Raw genomic sequence first — 25469 nt, 5'->3', positions numbered from 1 at the left:
CAGAATAATAGTAGAGAGAATTATTTATTTCAGCTTTTATTTCTTTCATCACATTCCCAGTGGGTCAGAAATTTACATACACACAATTAGTATTTGGTAGCATTGCCTTTAAATTGTTTAACTTGGGTCAAACGTTTTGGGTAGCCTTCCACAAGCTTCCCACAATAAGTTGGGTGAATATTGGCCTATTCCTCCTGACAGAGCTGGTGTAACTGAGTCAGGTTTGTAGGTCTCCTTGCTCGCACACGCTTTTTCAGTTCTGCCCACAAATTTTCTATGGGATTGAGGTCAGGGCTTTGATGGCCACTCCAATACCTTGACTTTGTTGTCCTTAAGCCATAACTTTAGAAGTATGCTTGGGGTCAATGTCCATTTGGAAGACACATTTGTGACCAAGCTTTAACTTCCCGGCAGATGTTTTGAGATGTTGCTTCAATATATCCACATAATTTCCCTTCCTCATGATGTCATCTATTTTGTGAAGTGCATCAGTCCATCCTGCAACAAAGCACCCCCACAACATGATGCTGCCACCCCTGTGCTTCATGGGTGGGATGGTGTTCTTCGGCTTGCAAGCCTCCCCCCTTTTCCTCCAAACATAACGATGGTCATTATGGCCAAACAGGTCTATTTTTGTTTCATCAGACCAGAGGACATTTCTCCAAAAAGTATGATCTTTGTCCCCATGTGCAGTTGCAAACCGTAGTCTGGCATTTTTATGAATGTTTTGGAGCAGTGGCTTCTTCCTTGCTGAGCGGCCTTTCAGATTACCTCAATATAGGACTTGTTTTACTGTGGATATAGATACTTTTGTACCTGTTTCCTCCAGCATCTTCACAAGGTCCTTTGCTGTTGTTCTGGGATTGATTTGCACTTTTCGCATCAAAGTACTTTCATCTCTAGGAGACAGAACGCGTCTTCTTCCTAAGCGGTATGACGGCTGCGTGGTCCCATGGTGTTTATACTTGCGCACTATTGTTTGTACAGATGAACGTGGTACCTTCAGGTGTTTGGAAATTGCTCTCAAGGATGAACCAGACTTGTGGAGGTCTACAATTTTTTTTCTGAGGTCTTGGCTGATTTCTTTTGATTTTCCCATGATGTCAAGCAAGGAGGCACAGAGTTTGAAGGTAGGCCTTGAAATACATCCACAGGTACACCTCCAATTGACTCAAATTATGTCAATTAGCCCATCAGAAGCTTCTAAAGCCATGACAATTTTCTGGAATTTTCCAAGCTGTTTAAAGGCACAGTCAACTTAGTGTATATGTACAGTCGTGGCCAAAAGTTTTGAGAATGACACAAATATAAATTTTCGCAGTCTGCTGCCTCAGTTTGTATGATGGCAATTTGTATATACTCCAGAATGTTATGAAGAGTGATCAGATGAATTGCAAAGTCCCTCTTTGCCATGCAAATGAACTGAAACCCCAAAAAACATTTCCACTGCATTTCAGCCCTGCCACAAAAGGACCAGCTGACATCATGTCAGTGATTCTCTTGTTAACACAGGTGTGAGTGTTGACGAGGACAAGGCTGGAGATCACTCTGTCATGCTGATTGAGTTCGAAAAACAGACTGAAAGCTTCAAAAGGAGGTTGGTGTTTGGAATCATTGTTCTTCCTCTGTCAGCCATGGTTACCTGCAAGGAAACACGTGCCGTCATCATTGCTTTGGACAAAAAGGGTTTCACAGGCAAGGATATTGCTGCCAGTAAGATTGCACCTAAATCAACCATTTATCGGATCATTAAGAACTTCAAGGAGAGCGGTTCAATTGTTGTGAAGAAGGCTTCAGGTCGCCCAAGAAAGTCCAGCAAGCGCCAGGACCGTCTCCTAAAGTTGATTCAGCTGCGGGTTCGGGGCACCACCAGTACAGAGCTTGCTCAGGAATGGCAGCAGGCAGGTGTGAGTGCATCTGCATGCACAGTGAGGCGAAGACTTTTGGAGGATGGCATGGTGAAGAAGGGCAGCAAAGAAGCCACTTCTCTCCAGGAAAAACATCAAGGACAGACAGATATTCTGTAAAAGGTACAGGGATTGGCTTGTCCGGAGAAGATAAGGTGAGTGCTACCATCAGTCCTGTGTCATGCCAACAGTAAAGCATCCTGAGACCATTCATGTGTGGGGTTGCTTCTCAGCCAAGGGAGTGGGCTCACTCACAATTTTGCCTAAGAACACAGCCATGAATAAAGAATGGTACCAACACATCCTCTGAGAGCAACTCCTCCCAACCATCCAGGATCAGTTTGGTGACAAACAATGCCTTTTCCAGCATGATGGAGCACCTTGCCATAAGGCAAAAGTGATAACTAAGTGGCTTGGGGAACAAAACATCGATATTTGGGGTCCATGGCCAGGAAACTCCCCAGACCTTATTCCCATTGAGAACTTGTGGTCAATCCTCAAGAGGCGGGTGGACAAACAAAAACCCACAAATTCTGACAAACTGCAAGCATTGATTATTGATGGCCTTTCTAGGGAGTTCTTCCCTAACCTCTCCTTTGCATTGCTTGCTGTTTGGGGTTTTAGGCTGGGTTTCTGTACAGCACTTTGAGATATCAGCTGATGTAAGAAGGGCTATATAAATACATTTGATTTGATTTTTGATTTGATTATGCATGAATGGGCTGCCATTAGTCAGGATGTGGCCCAGAAGTTAATTGACAGCATGCCAGGGTGGATTGCAGAGGTCTTGAGAAAGAAGGGTCAACACTGCAAATATTGACTCTTTGCATCAACTTCATGTAATTGTCAATAAAAGCCATTGACACTTGTAATTGAACTTCAGTATTCCATAGTAACATCTGACAAAAATATCTAAAGACACTGAAGCAGCAAACTTTGTGGAAATTAATATTTGTGTCATTCTCAAAACATTTGGCCACAACTGTACATTTATGACCCCCTGGAATTGCAGTGAATTATAAGTGAAATAATCTGTCTGTAAACAATTGTTGGAAAAATTACTTGTGCCATGCACAAAGTAGATGTCCCACCCGACTTGCCAAAACTATAGTTCAACCAAATTTGTGGAGTGGTTGAAAAACAAGTTTTAATGACTCCAACCTAAGTGTATGTAAACTTCCGACTTCAACAATATAAATGTCACCCAATCAAATAAAAAATGAGCTGACGTGTTGACAAACAACATATCTTAAAAACAGGACAGGTCAAAGTAAAATGGACAATATGGAATGGACAATCAGGCTACTCACAACTGCTGTCCTGTCATCCCTTGGGCTAAATTGTCATGATCAGTGGTTTCAAGTTTGTCTGTCAAGTTTGTCTGTCAATTTTTTACGAGCTGATCATAGCGAAAAACAAAATACTTCTGCATTTCCCGCTGTGTAAACACATTGCAAATAGGCTCAGTAAAACTCCTCCTGATAAAGTTGGGTAGCTGATATTAAGAGCTTAAATAGACAAATTGATTAGTCACAGGAATCAGGATTAATAAAGCCAATGCAAAAGCCTATTTTACAAACAGTGGGCCTACCACATCCATGCAATATATTGGCATTCATACAATTCCATTGTGGCCTACACCTCAGTAATTCATTTAAAAAAAATTTAACTAGGCAAGTCAGTTAAGAGCAAATTCTTATTTTCAACAACAGCCTAGTAACAGTGGGTTAACTGCCTTGTTCAGGAGCAGAGCGACAGATTTTTACCTTGTACAGCTCATGGATTCAATCTTGCAACCTTTCGGTTACTAGTCCAACGCTCTAACCACTAGGCTACCTGCCGCCCCAAAGCACGAGCAACGTCTTTTTTGGGTGTTTTACAAATGTGACCCATTTCAAGAAGCGAGGCATACGTCGCACGTCACTACTTCACAGGAGAGGCATTTTAACCTTTTATTTTTTTTTTTTATCTAAATGTGTTTTTTGGCAGAAACGCCTTCTGGAAAATTTAAACTTTCATGTGCCTTAATAACAAACTTGTATGCCATCTGTAAATACAAATAAAATGGTTATATTAAGAGCCTAGTTGGTTTAGCCAAGAAAAAAGACAGGAACCTTCCCACCAGCCATGATTGTCTGAGATAATGGCTGGGCTGAACATGCCGAAAGATGAGTTTGGATTGGTCTGCATGTAGCATGCTTTCGTCTATAACATGAGCCGCTCAGTATGTGTAGATAATCCTTGCTACCGCGGCTTTTTTGAAAGATATAATGTTAGCCATAGAGAACTGCAGAATTTAGCAGGCGCTACCGACAAAGTGGGAATCAGTGGGGAAAAAGTTATTTTTGCACACGGTTGACCGGAGTGACAACCTTGTTTGGTTCTCAGAAGGCAGGCCGACCTCCGCCCCCTCATTCTCAGTCTTTTCTTCACACAAATGACAGGGATTTGGGCCGTTCCTGAGAAAACATTAATTCCTTCACGTCGGACTCATTAAAGTAAAAATCTTCTTCCAGTTTGAGGTGAGTAATCGCTGTTCTGATGTCCAGAAGTTATTTTCGGTCATAAGAGACGGTAGCAGCAACATTATGTACAAAATAACTAAAAAAAAAAAGTTACAAACAACGCAAAAAAACGAACGAAATAGCAGTTTGTTAGGAGCACGTAAAATGTCAGCCATCCCCTCCGGCTCTCCAATAGGTGTACCAAAACGTTCAAGGGCCATTTTCTCAAAAGTGGGGTTACAAGTTTATCAACTTTAAAAGAAGAATTACTTTCCCATTGTTCCTCAACTGCAGTGTAAGATATACCGGCCTTGATTTCCACGTCCACGGACGTTGGTTTTTGGTTCGGGCCAGACCAAATCTGAATCAATCATAGACTTGTAGCCTTGATTTAGAACACACATAGAGTCTATAAATGACGTCTTTTCAACATTCATTCAGAACCAAAAATGAACCTGTTTTTAACATCCGGAAAATACATATTTTCAACGTCTGGAAAATACTTATTTTCACCTTTCATTCAGAACCTAAATTTAACCTAACTTCAACGTCTGGAAAAATATGGATTTTAGATGTCTTTTCAACATAATTTTGCTTACTGGGGCTATTGGCAATTTTTGGCTAAGATCATATAATTTCAAACCTTGCTTATATTTGGGGTGGCAGGTAGCCTAGTGGTTAGAGCATTGGACCAGTAACTGACGAAAAGTTGCTAGATCGAATACCTGAGCTGACAAGGTAAAAATCTGTCGTTCTGCCCCTGAACAAGGCAGTTAACCCACTGTTCTTTGGCCATTATTGTAAATAAGAATTTGTTCTTAAATGACTTGCCTAGTTTAATAAAAAAAAACATTTGTATGCAGTATTTCTCTATTATGCGTGGCAATACTTTGAAACAGATTTCCCAAATTAAATTCACTTGGAGCTGCTTTCCTGGTGTTTTTAGTCTTTTATGTCTAACAATCAAAATTCACAAAATGTACACAAAAAAAGAAACTTGGGAGGGTCAAATAAAACCACCCGTGGGCTGCCAGTTGGAGAACCCTGATATGCAGTGCATTCGGAAAGTATTTAGACAACTTGACTTTTTCCACATTGATACGTTACAGCCTAATTCTAAAATTGATTAAATAATTTTTTCCCTCATCAATCTACATACATAATGACAAAGCGAAAACAGGTTTAGATTTTTTTTCCAAAAAACAGAAATACCTTATTTACACAAGTATTCAGACCCTTTGCTATGAGACTCAACATTTTGCTGTTTCCATTCATCATCCTTGAGATGTTTCTACAACTTGATTTAAGTCCACCTGTGGTAAATTCAATTGATTGGACATGATTTGGAAAGGCACACACCTGTCTATGTAAGGTCCCACAGTTGACAGTGCATGTCAGAGCAAAAACTAAGCCATTAGGTCGAAGGAATTGTCTGTAGAGCTCCAAGACAGGATTGTGTCGAGGCACAGATCTTGGGAAGGGTACCAAAACATTTCTGCAGCATTGAAGGTCACCAGGAACACAGTGGTCTCCATCATTCTTAAATGGAAGAAGTTTGTAACCACCAAGACTCTTCCTAGAGCTGGCCGCCCGGCCAAACTGAGCAATCGGGGGAGAAGGGCCTTGGTCAAGGAGGTGACCAAGAACCCGATGGTCACTCTGACAGAGCTCCAGAGTTCCTCTGTGGAGATGGGAGAACCTTCCAGAAAGACAACCATCTCGGCAGAATTCCACCAATCAGGCCTTTATGGTAGAGTGTCCAAACTGAAGCCACTCCTCAGTAAAAAGGCACATGACAGCCCGCTTGGAGTTTGCCAAGATTGACCAGAGAAACAAGATTCTCTGCTTTGATGAAACCAAGATTGAAATCTTTGGCCTGAATGCCAAGCGTCACGTCTGGAGGAAACCTGAAAAGCCAGAGCCTAGACTTGAACCCGATCTAACATCTCTGGAGAGACCTGAAAAATAGCTATGCAGCGACACTCCCCATCCAAACTAACAGAGTTTGAGAGGATCTGCAGAGAAGAATGGGAGAAACTCCCAAAATCAGGTGTGCCAAGCTTGTAGCGTCATACCCAAGAAGACTTGAGGTTGTAATCACTGCCAAAGGTGCTTCAACAAAGTACTAAGTAAAGGGTCTGAATACTTATGTAAATGTGAAATCAGTTTATATATATATATATATATTGTTGAGGGTAAAAAAATTATTTAATCCATTTTAGAATAAGGCTGTAACGTAACAAAATGTGGAAAAAGGTTCTGAATACTTTCCAAGGCACTGTATACACTGAGTGTACAAAACATTAGGGACACCTGCTCTTTCCATGACATAGTTTTAACCTGGATTCAACAGGTGAATCCCTTATTGATGTCACCTGTGTAGATGAAGGGGAGGAGACAGGTTAAAGAAGGATTTTTAAGCCTTGAGACAATTGAGATATGGGTTGTTTATTTGTGCCATTCAGAGGGTGAATGAAGAACATTTTTTTAAGTGCCTTTGAAGGGGGTATGGTAGTAGGTAGCAGGCGCACCGGTTTCAGTGTGTCAAGAACTGCAATGCTGCTGGGCTTTTCACACTCAACTTTTTGCAGTGTGTATCAAGAATGGTCCACCACCCAAAGGACATCCAGCCAACTTGACAACTGTGGGAAGCCTTGGAGTCAACATGAACCAGCATCCCTGTGGAATGCATTTGACAACTTGGAGAGCATACCCCGACAAATGTAGGCTGTTCTGAGGGCAAAAGGGGTTGCAACTCAATATTAGGAAGGTGTTTCTAACGTTTTGTACACTCAGTGTATACCAAATCAAGACTTTTTCAGAAACAACCCAGCTGAAAATTGTACAGTGGGGGGGGAAAGTATTTGATCACCTGCTGATTTTGTATGTTTGCCCACTTACAAAGAAATGATCAGTCTATAATTTTAAATAGTATGTTTATTTGAACAGTGAGAGACAGAATAACAACAACAAAAATCCAGGAAAACGCATGTCAAAAATGTTATAAAATGATTCGCATTTTAATGAGGGAAATATGTATTTGACCCCTCTGCAAAACATGACTTAGTACTTGGTGGCAAAACCCTTGTTGGCAATCACAGAGGTCAGACTTTTCTTGTAGTTGGCCACCAGGTTTGCACACATCTCAAGGAGGGATTTTGTCCCACTCCTCTTTGCAGATCTTCTCCAAGTCATTAAGGTTTCGAGGCTGACGTTTGGCAACTCGAACCTTCAGCTCCCTCCACAGATTTTCTATGGGATTAAGGTCTGGAGACTGGCTAGGCCACTCCAGGACCTTAATGTGCTTCTTCTTGAGCCACTCCTTTGTTGCCTTGGCCGTGTGTTTTGGGTCATTGTTATGCTGGAATACCCATCCACGACCCATTTTAAATGCCCTGGTTGAGGGAAAGAGGTTCTCACCCAAGATTTGACGGTACATCGTCCCTTTGATGTGGTGAAGTTGTCCTGTCCCCTTAGCAGAAAAACACCCCCAAAGCATAATGTTTCCACCTCCATGTTTGACGGTGGAGATGGTGTTCTTGGGGGTCATAGGCAGCATTCCTCCTCCTCCAAACACGGCGAGTTGAGTTGATGCCAAAGAGCTCAATTTTGGTCTCATCTGACCACAACACTTTCCCCCAGTTGTCCTCTGAGTCATTCAGATGTTCTTTGGCAAACTTCAGACGGGCATGTATATGTATTCTTGAGCAGAGGGACCTTGCGGGCGCTGCAGGATTTCAGTCCTGTGTTACCAATTGTTTTCTTGGTGACTATGGTCCCAGCTGCCTTGAGATCATTGACAAGATCCTCCCGTGTAGTTCTGGGCTGATTCCTCACCGTTCTCATGATCATTGCAACTCCACGAGGTGAGATCTTGCATGGAGCCCCAGGCCAAGGGATATTGACAGTTCTTTTGTGTTTCTTCTATTTGCGAATAATTGCACCAAATGTTGTCACCTTCTCACCAAGCTGCTTGGCGATGGTCTTGTAGCCCATTCCAGCCTTGTGTAGGTCTACAATCTTGTCCCTGACATCCTTGGAGAGCTCTTTGGTCTTGGCCATGGTGGAGAGTTTGGAATTTGATTGATTGATTGCTTCTGTGGACAGGTGTCTTTTTTACAGGTAACAAGCTGCGGTTAGGAGCACTCCCTTTAAGAGTGTGCTCCTAATCTCAGCTCGTTACCTGTATAAAAGACACCTGGGAGCCAGAAATCTTTCTGATTGAGAGGGCGTCAAATACATATTTCCCTCATTAAAATGCAAATCAATTTACAACATTTTTGACATGCGTTTTTCTGGATATTTTTGTTGTTATTCTGTCACACTGTTCAAATAAACCTACCATTAAAATTAGACGGGTCCTTTCTTTGTCAGTGGGCAAACGTACAAAATCAGCAGGGGATCAAATACTTTTTTCCCCCACTGTATGATTTCATGTTTGTGTCACTGACGCAATACCCTTTAGACAAGGGTATCTAATTCGATATTGCAGCTCTGCCAAGAGGAGAGAACGACAGCAGTTCAGCAGAGGACAATACCATGCTAGGCTTTGGCATCTTGGCACAGTCTGCGCTGGGGGCAGGGGTAAAGCTAAGCAGTGACCCCTCCTCCCTCTAACCTAGTGCCCTCGTGACTCCGCAGGGATGCCAATCTCGGTGAGATCATATTATGTGATCATTACAGCTAATGCTGACACTTGGAGAAGTGCCATGCCTTTCAAATAATCTAATATGCATGCACTGTTATAGAAGTTTTGGCATTACAAGCTATGCCATCCAACTTGAGGAGAAAAATACTCCTAAGACAACTGGAATTTGCCTTTTTTTCCAGTTAAGAACAAATTCTTATTTATAATGACAGCTTACACCGGCCAAACCCAGACGACACTGGGCCAATTGTGCGCCACCCTATGGGACTCCTAATCACAGCCGGTTGTGATACAGCCTGGAATGGAACCAGGGTGTCTGTAGTGACGCCTCTAGCACTGAGATGCAGTGATTTAGACCGCTGCGCCACATGGGAGGCATAAGGATTTGCTGGATGGAGATTCAAGTTCTTTATTAATTAATACATTTGTCTGGGAACATTAATCAGACATTTGATATATTTCACTAGGATTTAACACAAGCTACTTCTTATCTGCAGTCCCGGTTTAATTTATTTAATTTTGATTGTTATTGATCTAGTTTTGTCTTTTGGGGCATTCTATAAAATAACTAGAATGATATTGTTAATTAACTAGAAGATACTCTTAAAACGTTGCAGCTGTGATATACTATTTAATTACATTAGATACTTTGTGGACACTAAAATAGTTTAGGCTCCATTGAATCAATGCATTTCCTTAAGTCTAGACCACATGTCAAACACGAGGCCGCAGGCCGAATCCAGCCCGACACATCTTTCTAGTGACACACGCAATGATTTGTGTTGTCAAATAATTTTGGCCCGCTTCCATATCGCCCCTGATGCTCTACACTACAAGTCACAACAAGTACTGCCAAAGTGCTGCATGCCAAAAGGCAGTGCATTGCCACAAACACACCCCACTCCTCCCAGACCTACACAATCTAATCTTCTACCGGACCGAAACTTTAAACATGTTGTAAGCTAAATGTTCATGCCAAGTTTCTGTTCCAACAGGTCATTGCTGAAAATGTAATCTTGGTTGTCAAAAAATTATAAATAAAGGATTCGCACGGGGAACATAGGACACACAGCGAGTATAAATAAGTAAACAGCTGAGTCATCTACTTTATGGAATTACAGCCTGATGCACTTGCATTGGGTGAATGCAATGTCAATTGCGCTGCTTTCGTGTGTCCGGTTTACAGCGCGCAGTGGAGGGAAAGTGTACAGACAGATGCCAAAAACCTAGCTAGGCTACTAAAATGTTGCAGTCTGGCTTCATTTTTTTTTAAAGCTTGACAACGAATAACCAACCCAGGCCTATTACAGCAACATTTGAGCAGTAGCCAAGGCTGGCTACTCAACTACAAGTCATATTGAGCACACCATACAGCAATGCTGCATTCAACCTATGATTGCTATGATTCATTCATTCAACACTGACCTTGACTTAATTTAACCCTCCTGTTGTGTTCGTTTCTTGTTAATTAATTATGTGTTCCCGGTCCAAAATGATCGCCCCATTATAGCTGATTATAAATCCATAATAATACATATATTATCACCTAATGTCGTGTTAGATCTTTTTATCAACTTAAGTTCTTGTGAACATTACAAGCTTTGAACTTCTATTTGCCATTTATGGCCTATAGGCCTCATTGACCTGAGCTCATACAACTTGTTTTTGAGTAAAAAAAAAGCATAATGTATGGATTATTTTGACTATAACAAATACTCAGATGAAACATAGTGCTATTTATCACAGACTACTTTGTGTCAAAGTTTAACAAGGACTCTCTCCTCACCAGTGTCATCAAAGATATGATCAAGAGCCTCACATACAGTATATCGTTCAGTCATTGTGCTGCCACAGAATGAATTGTGAGCAAGGCCTCAAAAAATCTTTATATACCAGAGCTGCAAGAAAAGTTGTATATGTTATTGAAACAATGTTGCGATTGTTTGTGAGAATGCCAACAGGTGTGGTTCCCATGGGGGAAAGATTCTATTGGGAAAGGTTCCCGTGGGGGTTGCCATGGAAGCCAAGAAGGGGAGTGAGGTGTGTGTGTGCTCAAACACACATGCATGTGGGGGTCTTCTGGGATAGGAAGTGTGTCCATCTGCTGAATGGGCATGTGACTGAAATAAATGTTATACACTAATTGTAGTCTCATTTCTAATGACCGGTCTGGGAACACCACAGGTGTACAAAAGTTAATTAAAACACCCCAAATCTTATGAAAATCATCTAAAAGTATTTTGTGTGTTCAGATGCCCTGAGTGGACAAAGTCATGGAACCTTATGACAATCAGATCAAATGATCAACATTTTTCAAAACTTGTAAATCGGTCCAAATCTACAGGAACAGAGCAGGAGGGTTATTATTAGACCTGGGGGTATTTCGGCAAGGTTGTTTTTATAGTTATTAGTTACATATCCAACAATACCTGTAAAAAAAAAGTACTATTTCTACACTCTGCTAATAATATCTGATAATCATTCATCACCAATATCTTGACTTTCAGTATTGACAACTACTGGTTTCGCAAACATATCTGTGCACAGAACTTTAGAGAGGATGCGTACCTAAGTATTTTATCCACTCCTGTCTGGTCGCAGGGATCAGAGCCCTTTAGGATTGTGTTCAGTGATTCATGGATCCAGTGGAGAGCGGCCATCACAGAATCCCTCCTCTTATCATTGTTGATATTGGTCACACCACTTGGGTCCTGGAAACTGTTGTCCAGGACCTCACTGTGGCTTGATATCACCGCAGAACATGTCGTCTAAACACAAAGACAACGGGGGGGGGGGGGTTAGCAAGAAAAAGCAGTGGGTGGACAATGTGAGGCAAAACCTACTATGATGCCTTTTAGAAGAATGATGATGCTGTCTACTACATAATCTACTATAGTCCTAGGAATACCATGATACAGTGCATTGCAAAAGTACTCATCCCCCTTGGCATTTTTCCTATTTGTTGCATTACAACCTGTAATTAAAACTGATTTTAATTTGGATTTCATGTAATGGACATACACAAAATATTCAAAAGTGAAATGAAAAAAAAACGACTTGTTTAAAAAAATTCTAAAAAATAAAAACGTAAATGTTGTGCGTGCATATGTATTCACCCCTTTTGCTATGAAGCCCCTAAATAAGATCTGGTGCAACCAATTACCTTCAGAAGACACATAATTAGTTAAATTAAGTCCACCTGTGTGCAATCCAAGTGTCACATGATCTGTCAAATAATCTCAGTATATATACACACACCTGTTCTGAAAGGCCCCAGAGTTTGCAACACCACTAAGCAAGGTGCACCACCAAGCAAGCGGCACCATGAAGACCAAGGAGCTCTCCAAACAGGTCAGGGACAAAATTGTGGAGAAGTACAGATCAGGGTTGGGTTATAAAAAAATATCCAAAACTTTGAACATCCCACAGAGCACCATTAAATCCATTATTAAAAAATGGAAAGAATATGGCATCACAACAAACCTGCCAACAGAGAGGGCCGCCCACCAAAACTCATGGACCAGGCAAGGAGGGCATTAATCAGAGAGGCAACAAAGAGACCAAAGAAAACCCTGAAGGAGCTGCAAAGCTCCACAGCAGAGATTGGAGTATCTGTCCATAGGACCAATTTAAGCCGGACACTCCACAGAGCTGGGCTTTAGGGAAGAATGGCCAGAAAAAAAGCCATTGCTTAAAGAAAAAATAAGCATGTGGGAGACTCCTCAAACATATGGAAGAAGGTACTCTGGTCAGATGAGACTAAAATTGAGCTTTTTGGCCATCAAGGTCAACTCTATGTAGTGAGGGCCAGCCAACGAGAGCAGTGGTGGGTAGTATATTGGGCTTTGGTGATAAAACGGATGGCACTGTGATAGACTACATCCAGTTTGCTGAGTAGGGTGTTGGGAGATATTTTGTAAATGACATCGCCGAACTCAAGGATCAGTAGGATAGTCAGTTTTACGAGGGTATGTTTGGCGGCATGAGTGAAGGAGGCTTTGTTGCGAAATAGGAAGCCGATTCTAGATTTAATTTGGGATTGGAGATGCTTAATGTGAGTCTGGAAGAAGACTTTACAGTCTAACCAGACACCTTTGGTATTTGTAGTTGTCCACATATTCTAGGTCAGAACCGTCCAGAGTGTGATGCTAGTCGGGTGGGAGGATGTGGGCAGCAATCGGTTGAAGAGCATGCACTTAGTTTTACTAGCATTTAAAAGCAGTTGGAAGCCACCGCAGGAGTGTTGTATGGCGTTGAAGCTCGTTTGGAGGTTTGTTAGCAGTGGTCCAAAAGGGCCAGATGTATACAGAATGGTGTCATCTGCGTAGAGGTGGATCAGAGAATCACCCGCAGCAAGAGCGACATCATTGATATATACCGAGAAAAGAGTCGGCCCGAGAATTTAGCCCTGTGGCAACCCCATAGAGCCATAGAGACTGCCAGAGGTCCGGACAACAGGCCCTTTCGATTTGACACACTGAACTCTGAGAAGTAGTTGGTGAACCAGGCGAGGCAGTAATTTGAGTAGCCAAGGTTATTGAGTCTGCCGATAGGAATGCAGTGATTGACAGAGTTGAAAGGAGGAAGGAGAAGCGGGGGGTTGGGCAAGTTGCTGCAGGGGGTGCTGAGGTGTTGGCTGGGGTAGGGGTGGCCAGGTGGAAAGCATGGCCAGCCGTGGAGAAATGCTTATTGAAATTATCGATTATCGTAGATTTATCGGTGGTGACATTGTTTCCTATTCTCAGGGCAGTGGGCAGCTGGGAGTAGGTACACTTATTCTCCATGGGCTTTACAGTGTCCCAAAACCTTTTGGAATTAGTTAAAATTAATTTCTGCTTGAAAAAGTTAGCCTTAGCTTTCCTAACTGACTGAGTATATTTGTTCCTGACTTCCCTGAAGAGTTGCATATCGCGGGGGCTATTCGATGCTAATGCAAAACGCCACAGGATGTATTTGTGCTGGTCAAGGGCAGTCAACTCTGGGGTGAACCAAGGACTTTATCTGTTCTTATTTCTACATTTATTGAATGGGGAATGCTTATTTAAGATGGAGAGGAACGCACTTTTGAAGAGCAACCAGGGATCCTCTTCTGACGGGATGAGGTCAATATCCTTCCAGGATGGCCAGGTAAGTTAGAAAGGCCTGCTCGCTGAAGTGTTTTAGGGAGCGTTTGACAGTGATGAGGGGTGGTCGTTTGACCACGGACCCATTACGCATGCAGGCAATGAGGCAGTGATCGCTGAGATCCTGGTTGAAGACAGCAGAGTATTTAGAGGGCAAGTTGGTCAGGATATCTAAGAGGGTGCCCATGGTTACGGATTTTGGGTTGTACCTGGTAGGTTCCTTGATCATTTGTGTGAGATTGAGGGCATCTAGCTTAGATTGTAGGACGGACGGGGCGTTAAGCAAGTCCCAGTTTAGGTCACCTAACAGTACGAACTCTGAAGATAGATGGGGGGGCGATCAATTCACATATGGTGTCCAGGGAACAGCTGGGGGGTCTTTAACAAGTGGCAACGGTGAGAGACTTGCTTCTGGAAAGGTGGATTTTTAAAAGAAGAAGCTCAAATTGTTTGGGCACAGACCTGGATGGTATGACAGAACTATGCAGGCTCTCTCTGCAGTAGATTGCAACTCCGCCCCCTTTGGCAGTTCTATCTTGTCGGAAAATGTTATAGTTAGGGATGGAAATGTCAGGATTTTTGGTGGCCTTCCTAAGCCAGGATTCAGACACAGCTAAGACATCCGGGTTGGCGGAGTGTGCTAAAGCAGTGAATAAAACAAACTTAGGGATGAGGCTTCTAATGTTAACATGCATGAAACCAATGCTTTTACGGTTACAGAAGTCAACAAATGAGAGTGCCTGGGGAATGGGAGTGTTGCTGGGGGCTGCAGGGCCTGGTTTAACCTCTACATCACCAGAAGAACAGAGGAGGAGTAGGATAAGAGTACGGCTAAAGGCTAAAAGAACTGGTCGTCTAGTGCGTTCGGAACAGAGAGTAAAGGGGGCAGGTTTCTGGGCACATAAGGATATATTCAAGGCATAATGTACAGACAATGGTATGGTAGGATGTGAGTACAGTGGAGGTAAGCCTAGGCAGAGTGATGATGTGAGAGGTTTTGTCTCTAGAAGCACCATTTAAGCCAGGTGCGGTCACCGTATGTGTGGGGGGTGAAACAACAGGACTAGCTAAGGCATATTGAGCAGGGCTGGAGGCTCTACAGTGAAATAAGACAAAAATTACTAACCAAAACAGCAATAGACAAGGCATAGTCCAGTGAGTAGCTAGGCGAGCTGGAGGCACGGAGATTCAGACAGCTAGCAGCAGGCTAGCAGATGGGCCTCAGGGGGACATCGCAACGGGGAAGCCTCTTGAAACCCCCTCGGACGGTTACGTCGGCAGACCACTCGTGATGGATCGGCGGGGCTCCGTGTCGGCAGCAAAGGGTCCAGGCCTATTGGCAAAAGAGGTATTGAAGCCCAGGGATTTTCTGATGGATTTCTTCAGCTAGCCAGGAGATGGGCCTAGCTCGAGGCTAACTGGTGCAAGCTTCGGGACAAAAAAAAAAAAAAAACAACACTCGGACGGTTATGTCGGTAGACCAGTCGTGATGGATCGGCGGGGCTCCGTGTCGGCAGCAAAGGGCCCTGGCCAATTGGCAAAAGAGGTAATTGAAGCCCAGGAATAGCTTGATAGATCTCTTCGGCTAGCCGGGAGTTGGGCCTAGATTCGAGGCTAGCTCCAGGCTAACTGGTGCTTGCTTCGGGACAGAGACGTTAGCCAGGAGTAGCCACTCGGATAGCAGCTAGCTAACTGTGATGATTTGGAGTAAAGGTTCAGAGCTTGCGGTAGGAATCCGGAGATATGGTGGAGAAAAGCAGTCCGATATGCTCTGGGTTGATATCACGCTGTGCAGGCTGGCAGCAGTTGACCGGGCTGAAGCTGGCAGATGTCCCAGTTAATGGTGATGCTAACTAGCAGTGGCTAACTGACTACTAGCTAGTAGTTAGTTAGCTGGCTAGCTTCTGAAGGGGGTTACAGTTCTAAAGTATAAAAAAAGCAGATCCATAACGCATTGGGTGAGGCGGGATGCAGAAGAGTATGTTCAATCCGTTGATGGAAAAATGAGATTAAAAATATATACGAAATATATACAAAGAAAGAAACAATATATACAAGGGACGGGACAAGACATACCCCAAGAGACTTGCAGCTGTAATTGCTGAAAAAGGTGGCTCTACAAAGTATTGACTTTGGGGGATGAATTGTTATGCACGCTCAAGTTCTTAGTTTTTTTGTCTTATTTCTTGTTTATTTCACAATAAAACATATTTTGCATCTTCAAAGTGGTAGGCATGTTGTGTAAATCAAATGATACCAGCCCCCCAAAAATATATTTTAATTCCAGGTTGTAAGGCAACAAAATAGGAAAAATGCCAAGGGTGAATACTCCTGTATACAGTAACGGTCTGTTACAAGTTGTACCATAATAAACAGAGACTTTACTCCTTGTGCGAACATCAAATGGAAACCATAAAGTTCTGAATGTCACTTCCATAGAGATATGCCCCATAAATTGCACTATGGTCACACCAATATCAAAAAATTATATCATACGTCTATTTATATCGGGGGAATTCCGACCCGAGTTAAGTGCGCATAAATGGAACATAATTCACTTTTTATGCACTTTTATCTCTACGCATATTCTGACCTTGAGTTTAAGGATGAGAATAGCATGCTATCACCATCATATATCATTCACTTAGGATGGAGATCAAAGAAATTAAGGTGTGGCGGAGGTGTGTCTACAGATACGCCATAATCTGACCTTGAATTAAATCCCTCATAATACCTCCACCTTTACACAATGAATAAGGTCGAGCAACCTGTCAGTTCCAAGTGGAACAACATCTACTTTATTTTTTCATTTAGAAAGAACACCATTCTCCATGAACTGTAATTTACAAATTGATAACATCTCTTGATAAGAGCTAAATAAATAAGCCGTTTGGATAATGGGATTGTAAATATAAATGACAATTGTTTTAGATCTATTTTAGGCCTATCTTATGATAGCTGGAAACAAATGTGAAACCAGTCATATAGCAGCAAACTGAAGCATATCAACATATTAACTTTTCCACAGTGAATTATATGAAATGCTGGCCTTATAACTTGCAAAGATGAAACTTGGAGACACAAGCTATAGGCTTCTGTAGCCATGCGCATATGACCGTATAGCGCCAAACATACCGAGTTTATTTATGATTTCTAGAATGTTTAAATGATATACCCAGACTTTTTACTGTATGCTTTACAATTTCTATCGTGTTAAATATTACCACTATCGGTAGCCACCGTCAGTTCTACCCACATACATTTATAACTGTCACTTTAGTGTTAGTTTCCTAACATTTTTCATCTTTCCATTACATCGTTTGTTTACCTTTCTTTCCTCTGTCACGTTCGTGTGGTAGTTCCTGAGGATCGCTAGCAACAGTGGATCTTATTAGACTAATGTATTACAAATTGTGCAATAATTTGGGACATGTAGCCTATTTGAATTATTATATAACGCAGACCATACATAGCAGTTTAAACCTGGAGCCTGGGGTACACTGTTCACGACGACTGGACCGCTGTCATCACAGTTCCGTGATTAGGGAGGATTATTAGGGTAGATTGATAGGACTACTGTTCAACCCGTTGTCCACTTTTATCACCGTCCAATATTTCATGGATTTAACTATTTAATATGGCAACTTTCTGGATGAATCGAAACACCGTTTTTTTGATTCACCAATATATTTTGTGCATAAAGGCTGTACAAACCTGTTTTTTATTATTATTCATAAATACTTTCCTAACCCTAAATAAAATAGATCAGAGTATTTTTAAATCTACCAATTGGTGCTGAAAAGGAGACGAATATGAGTGTATTTAGGCATTCATGGCTTTTCCTAATATGATCCCTAAAATTCTGAACTGTTCTCTCCATATATTCTAGTGAGTCTTTCGAAAAAATTATAATTAAAAGCTACACCAAATTTAAAGGAATGGCTTTAGATAAATGTACTGAAAACCCTATTGAATGAAAACTCCATGAGAACATCTGTTGTCCGGTAAGCGGGAGGGTTTCAGCAGTTCGATTACATTTATACAGCATGTGCAAGGGAACCACGCCTGCAAAGCCCTTTACCTACCTACACAAGGTAAGTCTGAATACCAACTAAGAAGTATGAAGGAAAGGCACATGAAAGGCATACATTTCCTAAGTCTGAATCGGGCCCAATGTCAACAAACAATAGAGATTTGTTTTGGTTCGATTAGGGGGGAAATATTTTGAAATTTAACCAGTGTTACAGTGTAATAAGTCAAACAAAAACAGCATCTGTCAAAAGCATTGCACTCTGACTGAGTTAACATGGCTCAAGGTGTGAAACAATCCAAATGTTTCACTGTGGCAGGACAGTGAAATAAAGGTTTGTTTGGATTTGTGCCTCCCTCTGCCTCGGCTGCCATCTTAGAGTGGTCCCAGACTGTGATGAGCACTAAGGCAGGCAGCGCTGACACAGGCACCTCCCACTGACCTGAAGCCAGCAGCGTGGTTAGAAGGTGGAATATCTGAGTTAATTATCCACTCTTATTTCTCTCTCTCCCTTTAGGTTCAGCCACTAGCCTCGCTGTTCCCTGTTATGGCAGATTACCATCAGCCATCTCACTGTATCTGCCAAGTGGGCATTGTATAATCCAAGAGCATCACTCTAAAGGCTGCTAAAGGGCCCAAATTTTTCTCTGTCGACTGTGAGAGAGGTTTCCTGTGTCGAATCTATACTGAACAAAAATATAAACGCAACATGTAAAGTGTTGGTCCCATGTCTCATGAGCTGAAATAAAAGATCAGAAATGTTCCATACACACAAAAAGCCTATTTCTATCAGATTTTGCGCACAAATTCTGTGCTTGGGACAATAAAAGGCCACTCTAAAATGTGGAGTTGTGTCACACAACACAATGCCACAGATGTCTCAAGTTGAGGGAGTGTGCCAAACATACCCTCGTAAAACTGACTATCCTAAAGATCCTTGACTTCGGCGATGTCATTTACAAAATAGCCTCCAACACTCTACTCAGCAAATTGGATGTTGTCTATCACAGTGCCATATGTTTTGTCACCAAAGCCCCATATACTACCCACCACAGCGACCTGTATGCTCTCGTTGGCTGGCCCTCGCTTCATATTCGTCGCCAAACCCACTGGCTCCAGGTCATCTATAAGTCTTTGCTAGGTAAAGTCCCGCCTTATCTCAGCTCACTGGTCACCATTGCAGCACCCACCCATAGCACGCACTCAAGCAGGTATATTTCACTGGTCACCCCCAAAGCCAATTCCTCCTTTGGCCGCCTTTCATTCCAGTTCTCTGCTGCCAATGACTGGAACGAACTGCAAAAAAAAAAAAAAAAATCACTGAAGCTGGAGACTCATATCTCCCTCACTAACTTTAAGCACCAGCTATCAGAGCAGCTCACAGATCACTGCACCTGTACATAGCCCATCTGTAAATAGCCCATCCAACTACATCCTCCCCATTCTGTTATTTATTTATTTTGCTCCTTTGCACCCCAGTATCTCTACTTGCACATTCATCTTCTACACATCTATCACTACAGTGTTTAATTGCTATATTGTAATTATTTCGCCACTATGGCCTATTTATTGCCTTACCTCCCTTATCCTACATCATTTGCACACACTGTATATAGACTTTTTCTACTGTATTATTGACTGTATGTTTGTTCATTCCATGTGTACCTCTGTGTTGTTGTTTGTGTCGCACTGCTTTGCTTTATCTTGGCCAGGTCGCAGTTGTAAATGAGAACTTGTTCTCAACTAGCCTACCTGGTTACATAAAGGTGAAATAAAAAAATAAAAATGTAAAGTGTGCAATTGGCATGCTGACTGCAGGAATGTCCAACAGAGCTGTTTCCAGATAATTGAATGTTGTTTTAGAGAATTTGTCAGTACATCAAACCGGCCTCACAATCACAGACCCCGTGTAACCACGCCAGCCCCGTCACGTCCTGATCCTAGTAAGATGTAATTTTCTATAGTAGAGTAGGTCAGGGCGTGACAGGGGTGTTTTGGGTTGTTCTATGTTTTCTATTTCTATGTTTAAGTTCTAGCTTTTCTATTTCTATGTTGGGATTGTTTGGGTTGATCTCTAATTGGAGGCAGCTGATTCTCGTTGCCTCTGATTAGAGATCATATTTAAGTAGGGTTTTTTCTTCCTGGGTTTTGGTGGGTAGTTGTTTTCTGTTTAGTGTATGTCACCTGACGGAACTGTTGTCGGTCGTTTTGTTGTTTTGTTAAAGTATATTCATTAAAAGTAAATATGAGCACTATACACGCTGCGCCTCGGTCCCCTTTATACGACCCGCGTTACAAGCCCAGGACCTGCGGGATCGTCTGAGGAGGGGGAAGGGGGTGCTAAGGAGTATTTCTGTCTGTAATAAAGCCCTTTTGTGGAGAAAAACTACTTCTGAATGGTTGAGGCTGGCTCCCAAGTGGGTGGGCCTATGCCCTCCCAGGCACACCCATGGCTGCGCCCCTGCCCAGTCATGTGAAATCCATAGATTAGGGCCTTATTTATTTAATTTGGCTGATTTCCTTCTATGAACTGTACAGTAAAATCTTTGAAATTGTTGCATGTTGCGTTTATATTTTTGTTTAGTGAAAAACGGCTGGCCTCAGCACAGTCTGGTGGAAATGAACGCCCAGGCGTTGTAGAGGCGACTGTTTAGTAAAAACGGATAGTTCATGATTATGTTTCTTTGCCCAGACTAAAATACTGAAAAACTGAAATGGCAAGGGGCAGGGGTCAGTGGTTGTCCTCTGATGACTACCCTCCTAGCCTGCTTGTTTCCCCAGTTGCATCTTCACATTAGAGCTCCCTGAATGGCTGAAGAGCCCAGATACTGTCATGTCAAACATTACCATATTGGTAATTCCAATTGTCAACAATGCCCCATTTGATAGCAACAAATACATTTGAATAATATGACAGATGAACAAACTTTTCCTGTAATTGTGCTAGAAATTAGGTTACATTACACACCTACTGCCAGTGGTGTAAAGTACTTAAGTAAAAATACTTGGAACTACTACAAAGAGTTTTGGGAGGGTATCTGCACTTTACTATTTATACTTTTGACAACTTTTACTTCACTACATTCCTAATGCCAATGATGTCATTTTTACTCCATACATTTTCCCTGACACCCAAAAGTACTCCTTACATTTTGAATGCTTAGCAGGTCAGAAAATTATCTGGCTGACTGACTCAACACATGCTTAATTTGTAAATTATGTCTGAGTGTTGGAGCGTGCCTAAAAACTAAAAACTAGAAAATGGTGCCATCTGGTTTGCTTAATATAAGGAATTTGAAATGATTTATACTTTTACTTAAGTATATTTTAGAAATTCCATTTACTTTTGATACTTAAGTATATGTAAAACCAAATACCTTTAGACTTTTACTCAATTTGGATTTTACTGGGTGACTTTCACTTTTACCTGAGTCATTTTCTATTAAGGTATCTTTACTTTTACTCATGTATGACGATTGGGTACTTTTTCCACCACTGCCTATTGCAACTTCTACAGAAATGTATCACAGATTTGGCTATATGAATTGAACATTTGGGAAGTGAGTGGGATACTTCAATTTCCAACAAGGAGAAGATGCACAAAACTGAAAAGAACCTAGTACAAGGAAAAAGGAACTCGCTAGCTAGTTCATGAACTTACCTTTTCTTCGTTTTTGATGATGCAGAGGACCTGTGCCTGGAGGGATAGTTGACCCTTTCCATCATAAATTTCTTTCCCCAATAGTCTGCTTATCACAGGTGGCGATGATAATTTTGAGAAGTAATTTGCCTAGAACATTTCATAAAACGTGTAATAATAACAGCTGAAAGAAACAACAACCTGAATATTGGGACCACACCAGCCGGTGCACTGCAGTGCCACAGCCCAGCAGGATTACTGATTCAATTAGGCCTAAACAAGGGCATGATTTGGTCATCAGTGCTCAGTAACACTAGTGCTCGACTAGAGCCAAAACTAGCTAACGTTAGATAGCTGTTTTTTGTTTACATGGTAAGCTAAGACTAAATAACGTTACCCTTGAGTCAGCTACAGATGCTAACTTAGCTAGCCGACTAAACTCAACTCCACGATTTACGATGGAGTTGTGCAACTAGGGAGGACTGGAGCTCAGACATCACATACAATTTAGTTTTTTTTTTTTTAAACTACTAATTTCAGCACCCAAACACTTGCCCGCAATTACACATGACTTCTGGCTCTAGTAAGTTAGCTGATTGACTTAGCAAACTAGCTAGATAGAAAGCATGATAATATGATGGTCAGCAGTTCAGGAATCAATACATCATTGTCAATCATACCAGGTAACCATAAATATCATCGGGCTTATCAAAGAACATGTCGTTCAGGACACCCTCCATCTTCTGTGGGACGCCGTTCGCCCTATAATATTCAGCAGCTTTCATTTTTAAATCATAAAACTCCTGCTCTTCTTTGGAGACACGACTGTTACAATTTATAAATCCTTTATAAGACATAGCTATAACGTTCTGTCGGAGTGTTGTAGAGAAAATAAGGTTTGTATTCGCCACATCCAGAGAAACGAGCTACCGACTGTACTGTAACTACTGCGACTGTTCACTTACATGGCTACTACACCAAGCAAACTGTCAACAGAGCCTTGTCTTTGAGTACAAAACAGGTTGCTTAGCAACTTAAATGTGACCAGTGACCAAATGCCCACCAGAACTCGCTGGTGGGCATTTAAGCCCGGAACAGAGCCTGACAGGTAGCCTTGTCTCCCAGGCTGCGTGCCGCCCCAAGAGGAATAACGAGCCAAGGAACAATGCGCTATCAAGCCACATTCAAACAGCCAGAAATCTGAAGGCTAGAGGAAAAAAAATATTTGAGGCAAGTTTATACTGATATGTCCCAGATATTATATCAGACTGATTTGTTGTAGATGAACCATATTTGTGTGTTTTTTGGTAGCTTGCTTGCTTGCTCGCAGGCCTGCATAGCAAGCTCAGTTGGCTAGCTAGTCTTGTAAGCCAGGGTTTCCCAAAATCGGACCTGCCCCCTCTGGTTTTTGCCTTAGCACTACACAGTTGATTCAAATAACCAAAGCTTGATGAGTTGGTTATTTGAATCACCTGTGTAGTGCTAGGGAAAATAACAAAATGTGCACACACGGGGGCCCTAGGACCCAGTTCATGGAACTAGCTAGGTAGTCTTGTGAGCTATCTAGGTAGTCTTGTTAGCTAGTTAGCTGCCTAGTTATCTATGCTGGTTGTTAGCTTGCATAACTGATCTGTGTGTAATTATAACAGACACTTCATGTTTTGTGGTTAATATTTACATATACAGCGTTCCATTCCTGACAGGTTGATCAGATTAGCTTTTAGCCTCAGAGCTTGATCAGATTGTAGGCCGTTTCATGAGCAAAGCTCCTTGCTGGCATATAAGCAGTCAAAGTGCCTTATAGGCTAATGCATATGATCCAGTGGGTGAGCTCTATTCCTGCCAGGATAATCAGATTTAATAACAGCCTCAGAGGCTCATAAGTCAGGATGCTGCCATTAATGCCCCTTGTTGACTCAGTTAACCCCTTCCGTCCTCTCTGCCAGCTCCCTGTGCCACTCCAGACTAGCCAGGTCTCTCAACCTGGTCTCAGAGCATTTTGTATTATTCTGTACGTAAATCAGTGACACTCCATGTAGTATGATATGTTACATTTCGTATGGTTACATAAGACAGATGGTTACTTAGGACAAACATTTAAGTAAGGTGGTTGGTCAGGGTGGATGGGTATAACACGAACATCTAGCAACCCAAAGGTTGTAAGTTCAAAGGTTGTAAGTTCAAGTCTCATCACGGACAACGTCAGCATTTTAGATAATTAGCAACTTTTTAACTACTTACTACTTTTTATCTACTTTGAACTACGTAGCATGCTAGCTAATCCTAACCTTAAAACTTTTCACTAACCCTAACGCCTCGATCACACCGACAGCTTCATTGCGTTTTGGTACACCAGAAGTACATTCATTTCCAATGGAACGATGCTTTTGCCTTGCAGCATTGCGTTGCAGAGGAAGTTGCAGTGCATTCTGTGTGATAATATATTGGATTTAACGAACGTATGCATCAAAACTATGCGTAGACGGCTTGACAGAAATGGTAGCAGGCCTCCTGAGTGGCGCAGCGATCTAAGGGACTGCAGTGCTTGAGGCATCACTACAGATCCGGGCTGGATCCCGAGCTGTGTCGCAGCCGGCTGCGACCGGGAGAACCCATGAGGCAACATACAATTGGCCTGCTACCATTAGGGGAGGGTTTGTCCGGCCGGGATGTCCTTGTCCCATCGCGCTCTAGAGACGCATGCACACTGACACGGTCGCCAGTTGTACGGTGTTTCAGCCGACACATTGGTGCGGCTGGCTTCCGGGTTAAGCAAGCAGTGTATCAACAAGCAGTTCGGCTTGGCAGGGTCGTGTTTCGGAGGATGCATAGCTCTCCACCTTCGCCTTTCCCAAGTCCATACGGGAGTGGCAGCGATGGGACAAGACTGTAACTACCAATTGGGGAGAAAAGGGGGTTAATAAAATGGTAGCAGAAGGTGAATGTTGAACTTTTGTTGCACACATATCCAGTTGACACTGTCGTTGTGATTGAGGTGTAACCCTAACCCTTTTACTTAACTCCTAAACTTAACCCTAACTCCTAGCGTAGCTAATGTTAGCCAGCTAGCTAACGTTAGCCACCTAGCTAGAATTCGTAACATATCATACATTGTTTGCACAAATTTGTTTACATCCCTGTTAGTGAGCATTTCTCCTTTGCCAAGATAATCCATCCACCTGACAGGTGTGGCATATCATGAAGCTGATTAAACAGCATGATCATTACACAGTTGCGCCTTGTGCTGGGGACAATAACAGGCCACTCTGAAATGTGCAGTTTTGTCACACAACACAATGCCACAGATGTCTCAAGTTTTGAGGGAGAGTGCAATTGGCATGCTGACTGCAGGAATGTCCACCAGAGCTGTTGCCAGATAATTGAATGTTAATTGTTGTTTTAGAGCAGGTATTCCCAAACTGGGGTACGTACGCCAAATAAAAATGTGATTCATATTGATTAAATATTTTTTCACATTTTCAAACAGTGCATTTATATTTTCCAACCGGACTATACATTTGGGTGAGTTTTTTTTCCTCACCTGAGTAGCCTCGTTTCACTGCCAGAAATACAATTTTACCGTCTAGCGTTCAGCGAAATAACAACACAATGTCAAA

The 25469-nt window shown here is 42.1% G+C and overlaps 1 protein-coding gene across 1 annotated transcript in view; it reads right to left on the bottom strand.

The window, feature by feature from the left end:
- The window catches only part of eno4 (enolase 4), a 40768-nt gene extending 17933 nt beyond the window's left edge, over positions 1-22835 (bottom strand). The window contains exons 1-3 of the mRNA XM_029698280.1: positions 22533-22835; positions 21874-22002; positions 11628-11827 (exon numbers count right to left, since the gene is read on the bottom strand). Coding sequence (XP_029554140.1) covers positions 11628-11827; positions 21874-22002; positions 22533-22709 — 506 coding nt within the window. The 5' untranslated portion in view covers positions 22710-22835. The remainder of the gene's footprint in view (positions 1-11627; positions 11828-21873; positions 22003-22532) is intronic.
- Positions 22836-25469: the final 2634 nt, after the last annotated feature.

This window comes from Salmo trutta, chromosome 18 (genome assembly GCF_901001165.1).
Source record: "Salmo trutta chromosome 18, fSalTru1.1, whole genome shotgun sequence".
Taxonomy (NCBI): Eukaryota; Metazoa; Chordata; class Actinopteri; order Salmoniformes; family Salmonidae; genus Salmo; species Salmo trutta.
This window is presented reverse-complemented; position numbering and strand designations above follow the sequence as displayed.